This window comes from Tripterygium wilfordii, chromosome 15 (genome assembly GCF_013401445.1).
Source record: "Tripterygium wilfordii isolate XIE 37 chromosome 15, ASM1340144v1, whole genome shotgun sequence".
NCBI lineage: Eukaryota > Viridiplantae > Streptophyta > Magnoliopsida > Celastrales > Celastraceae > Tripterygium > Tripterygium wilfordii.
The window spans coordinates 6,212,684-6,229,862 of NC_052246.1; the positions used below are offsets into that span (position 1 = coordinate 6,212,684).

Sequence of the window (17,179 nt, forward strand, 5' to 3'; positions counted from 1 at the left end):
AGCCCTCCTTGCTGCACTTGGTCCTAAGGAGCCCTCTACATTTAAAGAAGCTATGCAAATCCCTCAGTGGCATGCTGCTATGCAAGAAGAAGTCAATGCACTCGTCAAAAATAAAACATGGTCTCTGGTGCCACCTTTTCCATCTCAGCATGTTATTGCTTGTAAATGGGTATTTAAAATTAAAGTTTAAGCCGACGGGAGTATTGAACCTACAAAGCAAGGTTAGTAGCCAAAGGATCTTCACAACTCGATGGACGTGATTATTTGGAAACCTTTAGCCCAGTTGTCAAACTGGGGACTATTCGTCTTATTTTTATCATTGGCTACTACTTTTGATTGGGATTTACGACAACTTGACGTAAACAATGCATTTTTACAAGGAAAATTTTCTGACTCAATCATTGTTTCACAACCACCAGGATATCAAGATCAGCATCATCCTAATTATGTGTGCAAACTACACAAGACACTTTATGGGTTGAAACAAACCCTTCGTGCATGGTATCATAAATTCAGCTCTTATCTACATCGCCTTGGGTTCTCAAATTGTGCTTATGATGCTTCTTTATTTTTGCGAAGTCAGTCGGGACATATTATCTTAGTTCTTGTTTACGTGGATAATATTATTATCACAGGTAATAATAGAACTCTTGTTAGCATATTAATTCACACTCTCGGCACTCACTTTGATCTTAAGGATCTTGGCAGTACCTAACCATGACTCATCCTGATATTTCTTTTGCTGTCAATCAGTTTATGCCGCATCCCCGGACAACTCATTTAGTTGCTGCCAAGCGAATACTCGGTATATCAAAGGTACTTTACAATTGGGTCTTGTTAATTGTTGACTTTGTTGTTAATTGTTGACTTTGTATTATAATCAGCTCCTTAATTATAGGTAGTGTTAGGTAGTGATTGATGATTAAAGTCTTCCCAATGTTAGGTAGTGATTGATGATTCTCCGTGTAATTAGGGATTGTATATGATGCATTTAAAGGGGATCTTTAGACTAAGTAACGAAGTGTGAGAAAATCTATCAATAATATTAATTTTATCTTTCTCCCAAATCTGTGCTTTCTTCCAAATCTGTGCTTTCTTTCAACTTGGTATCAGAGGCAGGTTCTTCACGATGACTGACAAACCTGCCGCTGCACCTCTGGTTGTTGTTGGTTCAGGAAGCAACTCTGACAATTCCAATTTCCAAATCGGTATCGTGTTGAATGAAGACAACTATGATTTATGGGCACCACTTGTTGAGATGCATATTGCAGGGAGAAAGAAAATGGGATATCTTCGAGGTACGCTTACGGCTCCCTCCGAAGATGATCCAAAGTATGATGATTGGTTCTCTGAGGATCAACGAGTTAAAAGTTGGCTTCTCTCTGTCATGAAGCCTGAGCTGATGAAGCGCCATATCCGCTTGCCGACTGCAGCGGCCATATGGCAAGCTGTAAAAACTTCATTCGTGGATGACAAGAATGAGGTACGAGTTTATACTTTGAACCAAAGAGCTGCCCGTATACGTCAAAACGGGAGACAAATCTCTGTTTATTTTGGTGAGTTGTTTGAGATATTTCAAGAGTTGGACCACCATAGTAGGGTGGTTATGAGTTGTGCCAAGGATATCAAAATATATCAAGATTTCAAGGAGAGACAACGGGTTTATATCTTCTTGGGTGGTCTTGATGATGAGTTTGAGCAAGTTCGTGGTGAAATCCTTCGAAAGGAACCTCCACTTGATCTCCAGGCATCTTATACTTACGTTAGACGCGAGTTTGATCGAAAGGAAGCCATGAAGGGTGAGGGGGAGAACATTGGGGCTATGCTTGCCCGAAATAATCCCTCACGAAATCGGCCAATTGGAGATCGATTCTCACGGAACAAATGTGCTCATTGTGGGCGTCCAGGACACTCTAAACAAAAGTGTTATGAGCTAATTGGTTATCCGGAAGGATGGGACAAGACAAGGGATTCACGATACAACAAGCAACGGGCATCTATTGCAGTAACAAAAGCTTCTACTGACTCCCATGAGGAACCAGACATAGTGTTGGACCAAGCTACTGCATTAGCTACCGCTACACATCATGAAGGTAAGGTCATATCAACCAATCATTCTGTTTTGAATAATGCATGGATAGTTGACTCTGGGGCTACGGCTCATATGACTTATGATTCCAACCTCCTTAAAACTTTACATATATCCTCACAAAGTGACGTGACTACTGCAGATGGTAGTATTGTTCCCATAATTGGGGAAGGTACTGTCCATTTAACAAATGACCTTCATCTAGATACTGTACTTGTCGTTCCATCTCTTGATTATAATCTCCTTTCTATTGCTCAAATAACTGCTACTTTACAATGTATTGTTATTTTTGGGCCAAACTTATGTGTTTTTAAGGATATCCAGACCCGGAGAACGATTGGTTATGGCACTAGGCGCGGGAAGCTATATTACCTGGACCTTACATCGGAAAGCACTGGTCACCTGACTCGAGCCCTTATGATGGATGGTTCTCAACAAAATTCTAAAAATATTTCTGATATTTGGTTATGGCATCGTCGCTTAGGACATGCTTCGTTTGGTTATTTGCGGAGACTATTTCCTAAATTGTTCTCAAAAGTTGATGTTTCTTCTTTTCAGTGTGAAGTTTGTGAATTGGCACATAGCCATCGAGTTCCATTTTCTCCTTGTCAGAATAAAAGCTCAGTTCCTTTTATGATGGTTCACTCTGATGTTTGGGGCCCGTCCAAAATTCCTACTTTAAACAGAGCTCGTTGGTTTGTTACTTTTATTGATGACTGTACACGCATGACATGGGTTACTCTTATGAAAAATAAAAGTGACGTGTGTTCTATGTTCCAGAAATTTCATAAAATGGTTACTGTTCAGTATGGTGGTACCATTAAAGTCCTCCGAAGTGATAATGGTCGAGAATATGTGAATGGCGAGTTGACATCCTTTTTGGATACTCATGGTATTATTCATCAAACCACCTGCCCTAATACTCCACAGCAAAACGGAATTGCCGAACGAAAAAATCGTCACCTTTTAAATGTTGTCCGAGCTTCTCTACTAGAAGCACATACCCCGGTATCATACTGGGGTGAAGCTCTCCTATCAGCTACCTACTTGATTAACCGAGTACCATCCCGTATCCTAAATTTTCAAACACCTCACCACACCTTAACTACCTTGACTGTTGCTCCTACTGCATCCAATCTCCCTCCTCATGTGTTTGGTTGTGTGGCTTATGTACATTTACATAAGCATCAACGTGATAAACTGGAACCCCGAGCGTTACAATGTATATTTGTTGGGTATGGTATTCATCAAAAAGGATACCGCTGCTATCACCCACCTACAAAGAAAATCTTTGTTACTATGGATGTCAAATTTCATGAAATGACTATGTACTATGATAAGCCTGAATTTCAGGGGGAGAGATGTGCTGAAAGTGCCGAAATTCAGTCCCTACAATACAGTGTCATACCAGTTAGTGGTGACACAAAAGTGAGTGGTAGTGGTGAAAAAGTGGCAGCTAGTGGTGGTGAAAAGGTGGCAGTTAGTGGCGACACAAAAGTGAGTGGTGGTGGTGAAAAGGTGGCAGCTAGTGGTGGTGAAAAGGTGGCAGTTAGTGGCGACACAAAAGTGAGTGGTGGTGGTGAAAAGGTGGCAGCTAGTGGTGGTGAAAAGGTGATTGAAGCTACTGTAGATGAGCAGCCCACTTTGCCTCCCACAACTGAGCAGATTGTCATAACTAATCAGCTATTGACTGAGCAGGTAATGGATGAAAAAAATGAGACAGGTACTGATATGGTTTCTGCGCCAAGTTTGATGCCACATAACCAATCGTCTCCGGCAATGGAAGTTCGTCCACTCTCACGTCTCCCACCGCGAGTGAACCGAGGTATTCCAAAACTTGTCTATGAACCTGATCCTAAATGTACTGTAAGATATCCTTTGAGCAATTATGTGTCTACTAACCGGTTGTCGGAATCAAATAAGTCATTCATTTGTCAGTTATCCCATGTATCGATTCCTAACAGTATGCAGGAAGCTATGGCTGATTCCAAATGGCGAGCAGCAATGGATGAAGAGTTGAGCTCATTAAAAAGGAATGCTACATGGAGAATAGTTGACCTGCCACCTGGAAAGAAGCCGGTGGGATGCAGATGGGTTTTTACTATAAAGTATCTGGCAGATGGATCTATTGATCGATACAAGGCACGACTAGTAGCGAAAGGATATACACAAAAATATGGCATTGATTATTCAGACACTTTTGCACCAGTAGCAAAGATCAATACTATTCGGGTACTATTATCCCTGGCAGCAAACCTCGATTGGTCTTTGCATCAATTTGATGTAAAGAACGCATTTTTACATGGAGAGCTACAAGAAGAAGTTTATATGGACCTTCCACCAGGATATAGTCTACTTGGCACGCATAAGAAGAAGGTATGCAGATTGCAGAAATCACTCTATGGGCTCAAACAGTCACCTAGAGCATGGTTTGGCAGACTGACTCAAGCAATGCGACGTTTTGGCTACAAACAAAGTAATGCAGATCATACTTTGTTTATTAAGAAGAAAGAAGGTAAAATAACAATTCTTATCGTGTATGTTGACGATATGATAGTCACAGGAAACAATGCAAGGGAACGGGTAGCACTTCAGCAATATTTGTTCAAAGAGTTTGAGATGAAGAACCTTGGTTCCCTAAAATATTTTTTGGGGATTGAGGTATCCAAGAATAATTCTGGGATCTTTCTGTGCCAAAGAAAATATATCCTTGATTTATTGAAAGAAACAGGGATGACCGCTTGTCAACCAGCCGATACACCATTAGAGGAGGGACTGAAACTTGGGATGAGTTCAAACCAAATATCCGTGGATAAAAGGAGGTATCAACGGTTAGTAGGCAGGTTAATGTATTTGGCACATACACGACCTGACTTGGCACATGCGCTTGGAGTGGTGAGTCAATTTATGCACAATCCTGGAGAACAACACATGAACGCGGTCATGAGAATACTAAGGTATTTAAAGGGGAGTCCTGGAAAAGGTATTTTGTTCACAAGAAATGACCATCTCAATGTCGAGGGATATACCGATGCTGACTGGGCAGGATCAATAGATGATAGAAGATCCACGTCTGGTTATTTTACATTTGTTGGCGGCAACCTAGTCACATGGAGGAGCAAGAAGCAACATGTAGTTGCTAGGTCTAGTGCTGAGGCAGAATACCGTGGAATGGCACTAGGCATTTGCGAACTATTATGGATTCAGTTTTTGTTACAAGATTTGGGTTATAGTAATGGTCAACCAATGCATTTGTTTTGTGATAATCAAGCTGCTCGAGATATTGCACATAATCCAGTCCAACATGATAGAACAAAACATGTAGAAGTTGATCGATTCTTCATCAAGGAGAAGATCGAAAGTGAAGTTATAAAGGTGCCGCATATTCGAACAGAAAATCAGGTAGCAGACATTCTAACGAAGGCTGTGAATAAGCGTGTCTTTCATCGATTCTTGTGCAAGTTGGGTATGTATGACATCCATGCACCAACTTGAGGGGGAGTGTTAATTGTTGACTTTGTTGTTAATTGTTGACTTTGTATTATAATCAGCTCCTTAATTATAGGTAGTGTTAGGTAGTGATTGATGATTAAAGTCTTCCCAATGTTAGGTAGTGATTGATGATTCTCCGTGTAATTAGGGATTGTATATGATGCATTTAAAGGGGATCTTTAGACTAAGTAACGAAGTGTGAGAAAATCTATCAATAATATTAATTTTATCTTTCTCCCAAATCTGTGTTTTCTTCCAAATCTGTGCTTTCTTTCAACTGGTCTTTTCTTCTACCGCTGTACCCACCTTCATCTTCGTGGCTTTCTGATTCTGATTGGGGGGTTGCCCGGATGACCGACACTCTATTACCAACTTTGCAGTTTATCTTGGACCTCACTCATTATCTTGGACAGCAAAGAAACAAGCGGTAGTTTTCCGCTCTAGCACGGAGGCAGAATATAGGGCTCTTGCCTCTCTCACTGCAAAAATTTTATGGTTTCTCCATGTTCTTCAGACGCTTTGTATTCGACCAACAGCTCCTTCTATTCTCTACTGTGACAACATAAGTGCTTTTCATCTAGCTAAGAATCCTATTTCTCATCGTCACAATAAGCATGTAGAAATTGATGTTCATTTTATTCATGATATTGTTGGACGTGGCCTAGAACGTGTTTGTCATATGCCGGGTTCTTCTCAAGTTGCTTACTTCTTCACAAAAGCTCTATCCTCACTTCGCTTCCAAAATTTATGCCGCAAGCTCAATGTGTGTCTCCAACCCCTTAAGCTTGAGGGGATGTTAGGATAAAGATAACTCATAAAGTTGTTATGATAAGTCATGTAAATCCTTATAAAGTTGTTACACTTTAACCTCTCATTGTTATTTCCTATTCTCATGTATAGTGGTTGTATCAAATGATTATAAATATGAATCAAGAGAATCCCATCATTTATGGGGAAGTCTGTTTATTTACAATAATATACTCAAGAATTTAAGGTATTAGCAAGGCATTTTGTTCACAATTATGGGACACTACAAGAAAATTTGCATTTGTCGACGAAAAAATTTGTCGAGATAGAATATTTTTCGTCGGCTTACACTTTTAGAGACGAAAATTTCATCAGCGTAATTTGTAGGCTAAGGCCTGTCAGTGAAGAATTAGATGACGGATTTTAAAATTCGTCGGCATATATGTCTTATGCCGACGGAATTGTTCGTCAGGATGTTCTTTGCTGACGAATATTCTATCAAGAAAGAGTTATTGAATTTGTTTTTATTATTAACTTTTCTTCGGTGAGTGTGAGATGATGAATATGGGGTGAACATGAGTGTGAGAATATTAATAATATAATTTTCATATTACCCTTTTTTTCTTTTTAGAAAATAAAACAATATTTATGACAAGTGTAAAAGAGTCTTTTACCCAACAAAACTCATTCTCCCTTGTTGAGAATAGCCATTTCTCACCAAAATTGGTGAGAAATGGCTATTCTCCACAAGGGAGAATGGAGGGTGGAATGAGTTTGAAATTCCACACTATAAAATTCAATTAAATAAGAGAATATATTCATCTCACCCTCATTCCTCCTCAAAACACCAATCAAATGCCCCGTAAAATCTATTAGGAGTAAATTATAAAAATTATTGGAAGCTCTTGGTTGGCTAGTTTGCTTATTAAATGGTCACTACCATTGAATATTTTTATCAATACTGCACCTTCACGTACAATTGATAATCAATACCACACCTTTATTTACTAAGTATGTGTGAGCTGGTAATTGTGCAAATCTGCTCTCTAGAGGTAGGCGAATGATATTTATATGAGAGTGAGTATCCACTTGAAAGTCATGTCACCAATCCGTGTCCTTTTTGGTCAATCTCAGAGTAAGCGTGTAAAGTCATGTACAAGTCAACGTGTCAGGTGTCAGTAGGCAAAAAGAAATGAGAATGTCAAGGTAGGTGTTTAGAGAGTATGGAGGTAGGACACGTGTTGGCCAAAAAGAGGAAGGATTGAACTGAGCATACATTAATGTTGTAAAATAATAATATATAGGCTATGATGTTGGGGCCTTTATAAATTGTATAATGAATTTACCTAACTAATTATTGTATTGTATCACATACAAATATACAATATAGCAATAGAAATGAGAAAGGAAGACAAATAAGAATTATATAAGAATACAAACCTGTTTGAAGAAAACTAAATCAAGAATGTGTATGTGATCAAGTCCAGCGTTGAACACTGTCTCCTTAAAATTTATTTGTCCCCCCACCGATGCTTCTGGTCAAACGGATATAAATCTCCCATGACGAAATGATCACACTTACTCAAGATAGGAAGCGACAAATCTTGAGTCTCTAATGGAAAAAAAATAAAAGCACTCTCTTTTTTTATATAGAAGTGAAGCAACTGAAGAAAAATGAAGAAAAATGGATGATTGTTTGTTCTTGCAAATAGCCTCTATTTATAGAGGTATACAGGCATAGTCATATCCCTTTTATGAATCAATGCGTCCATTGAACGAAACATGTCTCTTGTCAAAAAACTCATCTGTTCATAAACGAATGTGTCCCTTGTATGAAACTACGTAACCAATAATTGAACGGACATGTCTCTTAAGAAAATTCACATATGTTAAGAAACTTTTCATTCACACTAATCATGTATTTTGATTCTAGTGAATGCTCGATTTATACATGGAACACTTTTGACATATGTATGAGTTTATACTCATAAAATCATGTTTTCAAATACATGGTTTCCAATAATCCTCCACATGAATAGAATGTTCTTCAATAATGTAATGAATGTTTCTTAATAATGTAATGCAAACTCGAATGAGAGATAATATTTAAGCGAATAACTGCATCAAGATAGGTAGCTTTTGACTTTGAACCTTTCTTAATAAAATAATATCAAGTGTATTTGCTAATCACTGAAAGCGATGTCTTAAAGTGCTTAGCTTTCATATACACCAAGACAATAATACTTAGACAGTTTCTTCTCAATCATTTTTAATTCCTTTAAACATTTTGTCCATTTTGACCCTGGATACGCCTAGTTTTTTCATGAGTGCTCTAGAAAGATTAGTCTAGTCCCTCTCATAGAAGCGGCCCCTTCACACTCATATAGGTGATTGACTTCCATAAAATAATCAAAATCATAACTACCCGAAAACACACGTCGAGAGTGCCAATAATCACCTCCATACCAATTAGAACGACTTCCATAGGCATCTTGTCGAAGATTGGTGATTTGAAAAGACTCGTCGTGATTCGTGTTGGATGAATGATTGGAGAGGATAATCAGGCATATTTTGGAATTTGGCATTGCATACTAGCAAATCAAGAATGATTTGCAAATATGGTGTAGGGGCAAATTACTACAATCGTTGAAACGTCAACTTTTATCTTCGTGGGATCCGTTTGCACCTTTACATCCTGCAAACGTCATAACAAGAACACCCGGAGAGCTCCTTGACCGGTTAGGGGGTGCCGATCATAGAGACTCTGACGATCAAGTTAGTACCAATCGAAGGTGGAAGATCGGCGATGGTCTGTGTGTTTTGTCTGAGTATATTTAGTGAGGGTTTGTAGAGTTTTGGTTTCTAGCTCGTAGTGTTTTTGGGCATCGGTCCTCTTCTCCAAGGTAAGAGAAGAGTATTTATATGAGAATCATGATTGGCCTTGGGAATTATGTTGTCCACTTAGGTCTTATTAGATAGGATAACATAGTGTAAGAGTACGAAAGTCAAGGGTTGGTAGACAAAAAGTAGGATTGTGTCAGGGTTGGAAGACAAAAAGTAGGATAAGGATATGGACACATACAAAGTGACTGTGACATGTGTCGATTGACGTATGGCTAGTATTGTGGGTGGCAATTAATGAATGGATATTTACCTGGTAGAAGGTCATACCTGAGGATCTGTGCCTGTCACATCTACTAATGTCGGTTGTAAACAGGATTGGACGATGCTTCTCTATAGGGTGATCATACAATGAGTTGGTGCCCGGGCGTGCCAATGCCCTTGCTGTGGTGGAACCATTATGCAGACGCCAATACAGTAAAGATACTTCAAAACATAGTTCCTGCCTAAAGAAGAGTTACTGTGAACATAATAAAGTAAGTAACTAAGAAAGATATCAATCGCTAATGTCAGACATGGTGTCAGACGTGCTTTGTATGACTATAACATTACTTAACAATGACTCAAAGGTTACATGTGGGCCTCAGAATGGGCCTTGGAGTGGGCCCAAATGCACCAGTTAGGCCCGTGGACTTAGGTAGTCCAGCTTGGTTTTCATTGTTACATGACCCAGCGGGGCCACACGATTTTTGGTAACTACAATTGTCCCCCACTCTCCAAGGATGAAGTCGACTTCATCTTGGAGAGTAGTTCGCGGTGTGCTCCTGCATAAGACAAGAAACGGTTGAGTGAAAGTAATCATGAAAGAGCATGTCCAAGATAGATAGCCTAGAATGGTGTGTAAAAGAATATGTAGCCTAAAGAGGCGTGTATAATGCATAGCCAAGAGAGGTGTGGATAGTAAGCACCATAGTTTTAAAACCCAGATCAGCCCGTCGGTCAGACCGTGAAACCCGTGACCCGACGGTATACACGGGTCCACTCATGTAGTTCGATCGTTTAAGCAATGAACCGTGGACAACCGCGAGTTAAACCCGTAAAACCGTCGAACCGTGAACTGTGCGGTTTAATGAAAACCCGCTAGATCGACGGTGGACAAGCAGAACAACGATGGTGGACAAAGCAGATCGGTGACAAAGAGACACTATTGGTGTTGGGTAAGCATATCAGCGAGATGGAGAAACTGGAGTAGATCAGTGATGGCGATGCAGATCGGACAGCAAGAGTCCAGGCCATGAGCAAGAGGGGGGCACAAAGACTTTGGCAGGGAAGTGGAGAGGGCCTGAAACTCTACAGTGAAGAGTTTTCACTTTGAGGAGATTTCGGTGGTGATGAACGTCGGTTATGCCTCTGTCTGGTTTTTTTTGATAATTTTCTCTCTTTGTTGAAGGGAACGAAGGGAAATAGCTAGCAAGACATCTAGAAAGCTCCAAATATAATATTATAATAGTACTATATTATAGACTTTGATTATAATATGGATAAGAGTCTAGTTCTAGAAGACTCCATTATACAATATTATATAATATATATTATATAATGTATATACAATATACTTCTCAAAAAAAAATTATATACAATATATTTGGATGTAATATAATACAATATATCTAATATATATTAAATTGTAGTGTTATTGGCTTATTGCTTAATGAACTAATGAAGTTATTGTTTAAGTATATATAGTTACATACTTATTTAGTATATTATATACTATATTGTCTATACTAAATTACTAATTATTATATACTATATAACTAAATATTTATTATTTTATTATTTAAAAAATGTGCGGTTGAACCTCCATCATAACGGTTGAACCTCGAAACCCTTGAACCTTCAGCCTTGATGGTTTGATGCGCGGCTCGGGTTTAAAAACTATGGTAAGCACGACTGCGTTTGTTTGAAGCCAGCGAGGTACAACTTCGTTTGTTTGAAGCTGCAAGGCACAACTTCGTTTGTTTGTTCGTTCGTTCGTTCGTTTGAGGTTGTGTATAGCCTAAATAGGCATTAGCCTAAAAGCTAGATTGAAGTTGTAGCTGTGGCCTGAATAGGCATTAGCGTGATAGCTATCCAATGAAACCGAACTCCGTTTGCTTGGAGTGTATTGGGTACAACTTAGTTTGTTTGAAGTGTAAATAGCCCGAACAGGCATTCGCAAGGGATATTGTCTCTACTAAGAATCACGAAACAAAATTAGTTGCAGGAGTAATAACGCAATCAATCAATAGGGGACTTGTTAAGACTTATATAACTTGGAAAAGCATATATAAAATATATGTAGCTTGAAGAGGCGTCCTCAGCTGAGTTTAGCTTCTTTTGCCTGAAATGGCGTGTATACCGCTACTAAAAACTCAAAAATACGTTAGTTAATAAGAGTAAAAAGTATGGCTGATGAGTAATATATTATTTGCTCTCTCAAAGAAGTGATTTTTGTAATAAAGTTAATACCTTGCAGACGCCATCACATGGAGGTGAGAGTACATTGCAACAATCATAAGGTTTGATTTCATGGTAGGTCTCACTCATGTATTTAAGTGCATATTTAAAGAAACATTAAAAGAAATATTTTTTGGCCACGTGTCAGCGTGAAACGATAGGCATTTAATGCACCTGACGTGAGCTGTAACATTTTGAAATTACAGCCAGCGTTTCTTGGGGAGCACATTTCGGAAATCGTGTGTCATTATGATTTAGGGGTATTCTAGGAAACGTGCAACTTCCAAACTGAAATCTTGAAATTCATTTAGTCCCACGCTACTTGAATAAATAACTCAACATCAAGACCCATTAAGAGCTTTCTGGATTTCGCGAGGATATTAGAGAAGGGAAGAACCATCACGCGTTTTTATATCAACAAAAGGTAATTCTTGTTCCTCTTTTACTTCAGATTTAGATTGTGTAGAATGGCATGGTCTAGTGATCAAGATTCCGAGAATGAAGAAAGGTCCAAAAGCGTCAGGGCCTTCGCCGTTGAAATCGGAGGTGATAAAGAACCTAGTGTTAACTACTTGTGGTCTGGGTTGGAAGGACAGAGGTCCGACGAAGAAGAAATAGAAGCCGGTAACAAAAAGGTCAAAGCCAGCGGCTCGTCAAAGAACGACCATATTAAATGACCTTTGCTACCGAAGAAGTTATACCCTAAATCGATCCTGGAATTAAGTGACATAGATTACCTGAGAGGTGAGTACAAAATCCATTCATCGATTGAAATCAGACCTAGACCTGGAGCTGATACAGAGGGGGTAGACCATCAAGTTCCAGGATGGTTTTCATTTTACTTGCTGATGTTCAAGATACGGCTTAGATTCCCAATCCCAAACTTGCTTGCAGATGCTTGTAGAGTATGGAATATATCTCCGAGCCAATGGATGCATAACAACCTTAGAATTATACTGAGTGTACAATGTTTGACTGAAATAGAAGGTCTGGAATTTGGAATGAACGAGTTGGCAATAGTATACTACGCCAAGGAAAGTGGGTATGGTAGGTACTCCTTGGTGCGACAGAGAAGCAGAGAAGACCTGATTCTTGATACTGTCTCTAATGATCACATTGGTAATTGGAAAGACAAATATATCTTCGCAAGGGGCACCTAGTGTACGGACTCCATGGGGATATAAATTTGAACTGGGATAAAGCTGACAGTAATTGTCACTGAATGTTATGCGCTTTTTCTTTGCAATGTCACGAAACTTTTTGAAAAAGTGGAAAAAGAGCCCGGAGGTGCTCCAGCGAGTGAACGCGTTTTACAGTTTAGGGGAACACAAAAGGTCTTGCAAGAACATCTTGACGGATTATAATTTGAAAAGGTCCATCTTGTGGAGATACATAAGTAAGTTCCTCGTAGTGCAACGAGTTTACTGTATTTCCATTGAAGTCTTGTTTATAATAGTTTGCCTTTGCCTTTTTGCTTATAACAGGTGATGAGATGTTTGAAAATGTATTCGCTGATGTTATTGACGCAGACGATCTGTACGAGGCCCTGGTGTAAGATGCTGAACTGCTGAAGGGTAGCCAAGGGACCTCTAGAGGAGGATTTCTTGTAGCCAAGCGCACTGCAGAGGCCACCAAGACTAAGAAAGCCAAAGAAACCAAAAAGAGAAAAACGACAGAGGAGCATACCGAGTGTAGATCAAAGAAGAAAGAAGACCCCGCTATAATTGGGAAAGGAAAAGTCACGGAGGCTAAAAAAAGGTTCAAACATGATGTGGCGGCTCCAGAGACTGGCGTCGGGATGGAAATTCCCAGAAAGCTTTTATATAATGCAATAGCTTCTATGCCCAGGGGCCGAGGTGGCGCTCCTTTTGTTTCTACCACTTCAACGTCTGTTGCCATAGTCTTGGACGAGGAGACAGATGAGGGCGAGGGGGATATAATCCCCTTGACAAGATGAATTCCTAAGATCAAGACTGCAAGGGTGGTCTCAGTTGAGCCAGAGGAAGCTGTCGAAATGGAAGACCGTGGGGATTTCGACCCAGTAGTTGTTGACTTTGTTGAAACAGTCCTAGAGACTAAAGTAGTTCAAGGGGGAGTTGTGGCCAGTGGCTCAAGGATTGAGCTACCACCACTTGATGATCAAGAAGAATACACTACCAGAGGAGAAGAAGATGTACGACCTAGGGTCAGATTGGACGTCACGAGAAGTGAGATGGAAGATATTTCCGTGTGGGTCCCCAAATCACTGACTGTTACTTCTGCTCCTATGCTGCCTTCGGTAGGCATTAGGAAGTTCGTATTCCTAGAAGATGCTAGAAAGCTGGATGTTATGCCCTTACCTAGTCAATTCAACTATACGGTGACCCATTGCTTTACTGTAAGTGTTTCTGGCATATTCAATGTAGTAGCCATTTTACGGAAAATTTTATCAACTGTTATCGTTTATAATTGTGTTTGCACTCCTCATGTTCTGGCAAGCTCTGTAGGGAGTATTGTGGTCTAGAGAGAATGCAATTGATGATTTAGCCAGGGAAAGAGCTGAGAGAGAAAGGCTAGAGGGTATGGCAAAATCCCTAGAAGACAAACTCTCTAATGTAGATGCCTCAGTTGAGGAAATGAGGCTCCAATTGGTTGGTGAGAAAAACAAAAACTCATAAATGTTTGCTCAAGTCAAGCATTTGGAAGGGAAATTGAAAGGAGTAGATGAGCAGCTGGTGCGCTCAACTGAAATGTTGAGTGCTTTGGAAAAGAAAATCAACGACGATGCTTACAAAGCCAATCAATTTGAGTCAAGGATTGCATAGGCGACTAGAGAGGCGCAGCACCTCAAAGAATGCTGGAAAGGGGTTACCAAGCAACTGGAGGAGGCTAAGAGCATAATGAAAATGATGGAATCCCACATGCACAAATAGTCTTCCAAACTTGGTGATGTCACTAAGGAAAGGGACCTCCTTAGAGACTCTTTGGTGGCATAGGCTCTGAAAACGGTCCAGAAGGTTGAAATGGCCAGAAAGATGTAGGAAAACTACATCATCAAGATGGGGGCCATGGGAGGTGTTGGACAGGCTATGGAAAGGTTCAAACTACTGACCCAATACAAAAATAATGAGCACCATAATTGGGATGTGGATTTGCTGATCAAGAAGACTGCACTAGTTTTAGAAAACTACCAGCCTAACAAGAAATGGGTTATTGATGAGGAAGAACTTGAAGAGCCTGATGGTGGAGAAAAATTGGCGCCTTCAGAGAGTATGCCTCCAGAAAGCACTATAACTCCTCTTGCCGAGCAACCGCCTGTAGATGTAGCTGAGTTGCCAACACTAGGAAGCACTGATGCTCCAACTGCCTCTGATGCCATAAGAGAGGAATCTCCAGCTAGACCCCTAGTCCTCAGGATCGAAGCCCCAGCTCTTTAGCACGAAGTCATGGGCCAAAAGACCATTGAGCCCTTAATTTGATTTATGCTTTGGACCAAACAATCTTAGATTTTGTGTATGAATTAAGTGCTGTATATATTTTATTTTTTATGCCTATTAGAACTGTTCGTAGCTACAATTTGGATGTCTATGCATATTTCTTTAGAACACCCCATTCTTGTCTCCCAATTTTAGTTGGGATTTTAGGACACAATCCTAAAAGTCGAACTTAAACTTTTAATAGTTTCACAGTTTAGGTACACGGGTTCTGCAAGGATGGGATGTTTACCTCACACTTTAGCTATAAGATTTGATTGATGGTACTTTACGAGTTGAATTACAGTGCCAGGTGGCACTGTGAAACCTGGTAGTAATGCCAAGTGCCTCCTAGGACTATGGGACGAATTTAAAAGGTTGATAAATTCGCAAGATTTTTATAACTACAGTAACACAAGATTGCTCTATATAAGAGAAGTAATCGCCGCATGGACCACAAGGATTGCCAAGAAATCAAAAAATAAGAGCCTATGATATTGGTACTGATAGTCAAGTTGCATTGTCAATCTTGGCATACCCTATGTTGGTTACCTAACACTGACAATGAGCTTGAACATCGGTGCCCATATAACGTTGCAAAAGAAATCTGAGTTTACAGCTGAAATATATGGAAGGATCATCACATTAGCATTGTTGGCCTGGCTTCATTACCAGTCCTGATATACCCCATGTTGGTGGCCCACTACTGGGGATGAAGTAGTCCAACTATGCTTCTATGATGCAAGAGTAAACATTGAGGAACATTGCAACGATCAAGATCAATTGTGGTCGCACGTTTTGGCGGTCATCCATTTAACCATTTATGTCTTATAGATCTTCATTAATTTATTTTAAACATATTTTAAGCATTTAATACTGGATGAACCTTTGTAAGTTTTAAATATGTTCATTGCATGCTTCTGGTGATTTAACACTATCTTTATTATAGGTTAAACTAAATTTTTATCTCTATTTTCGAAAGACCTATTACGATTCTCCAAGTTAATTGAATCAGTAATTTACGTTTTCAACACGTATTTAGAGTTCTCTCTCTGCATTAATTATTCTATAGAGATTTTATCGATTTGGACTTAATTCTGACTTTTTGATAACTGTAGAGAATTAAATCCAGCAGAATTAATACTTTGTATTGTCAAGAAGATGAGAGAGTGAGATTTTCCTATATAAAGCCTAAACTGGAATCAGAAAAAGATTAATCCACCCAAAACTTCCTTCTGTGCTTGTATTATGGCGAATTCTCTCAGCTCTATCAATTCCCCGTCGGACTATGATGATAATGGAGTGGGGAACTCTTACCTTCCCCAAGAATACTGGAATCCAAATCAATATATCCCTGATTTGAAGGTGGAGCTGAACGATGTTTGTAAAGACCTTGAGGACCATGAAGACAAGGTTGTAGAGCTTACAAAAGCTCTACAATCCGCTGGAAGTTCCTTATCTCAACTCCACGAGTTTGCTGAAGCACGGGGCATGGAGCGAGATACCCAGAAACTCTAGGATTCTCTCCTTAATCTCTCTGTTTTGATAAAGGAGACTTTAGAAAAAATAAACAAAAGTTTAAATATGTGGTCTTGAGCGTTTCGCTTTTCACCTATGTAATGAACTTCTTATTTTTAATAAAATTAGAACTTGACTAATATATTTCTCTTTTATTTGCTTCTACTTATAAATAAAGTAATAAGGAGAAAAAAAATAATGAACAAACAATGATAGACTGCAATAAATAATTGATAGACTGCAATAAATAATTAACAAATATTGTAAATCTAAAAAAAAAAACTCATCCGTAATGGTGGCGCTTCAAAAGTCTGGTGCCCGGATGCTTTGTTGACTTGTGGCATTTAAATTGTTCAAGTCTTGCACTCCAAAATAACAATAAGAGGTAGTCGATGGGAGTCCCATCGACACTCCGATGCTTAAGTTAGTTCATAAGTCATTGAAACATATATTTACAATAGACTTTACACTTGGAATATGAAAGACATTTAATTTAAAGCATACATAAGTTATAATAACGTAAAGACAAAAAGTAAGAGTG

General features: G+C 39.3%; 1 protein-coding gene across 1 annotated transcript; it reads left to right on the top strand.

The window, feature by feature from the left end:
* The first annotated feature begins 1,129 nt into the window (after nucleotides 1–1,129).
* LOC119979808 lies at nucleotides 1,130–2,759 on the top strand. Its single transcript, XM_038822438.1, has 2 exons — nucleotides 1,130–2,093; nucleotides 2,414–2,759. The coding sequence occupies exons 1-2, from the start codon at nucleotides 1,130–1,132 to the stop codon at nucleotides 2,440–2,442; spliced, it is 993 nt and encodes a 330-aa protein (XP_038678366.1). The 3' UTR covers nucleotides 2,443–2,759.
* The last annotated feature ends 14,420 nt before the right edge of the window (nucleotides 2,760–17,179 follow it).

What these genes read in the sequence shown, in the direction of transcription:
- LOC119979808 (XM_038822438.1), top strand. Translation starts at nt 1,130, where the DNA reads ATGACTGACAAACCTGCCGCTGCACCTCTGGTTGTTGTTGGTTCAGGA. An exon ending in TACCGCTACACATCATGAAG is followed by an intron (nt 2,094 to 2,413) that starts GTAAGGTCATAT and finishes AAGGATATCCAG; the next exon opens with ACCCGGAGAACGATTGGTTA.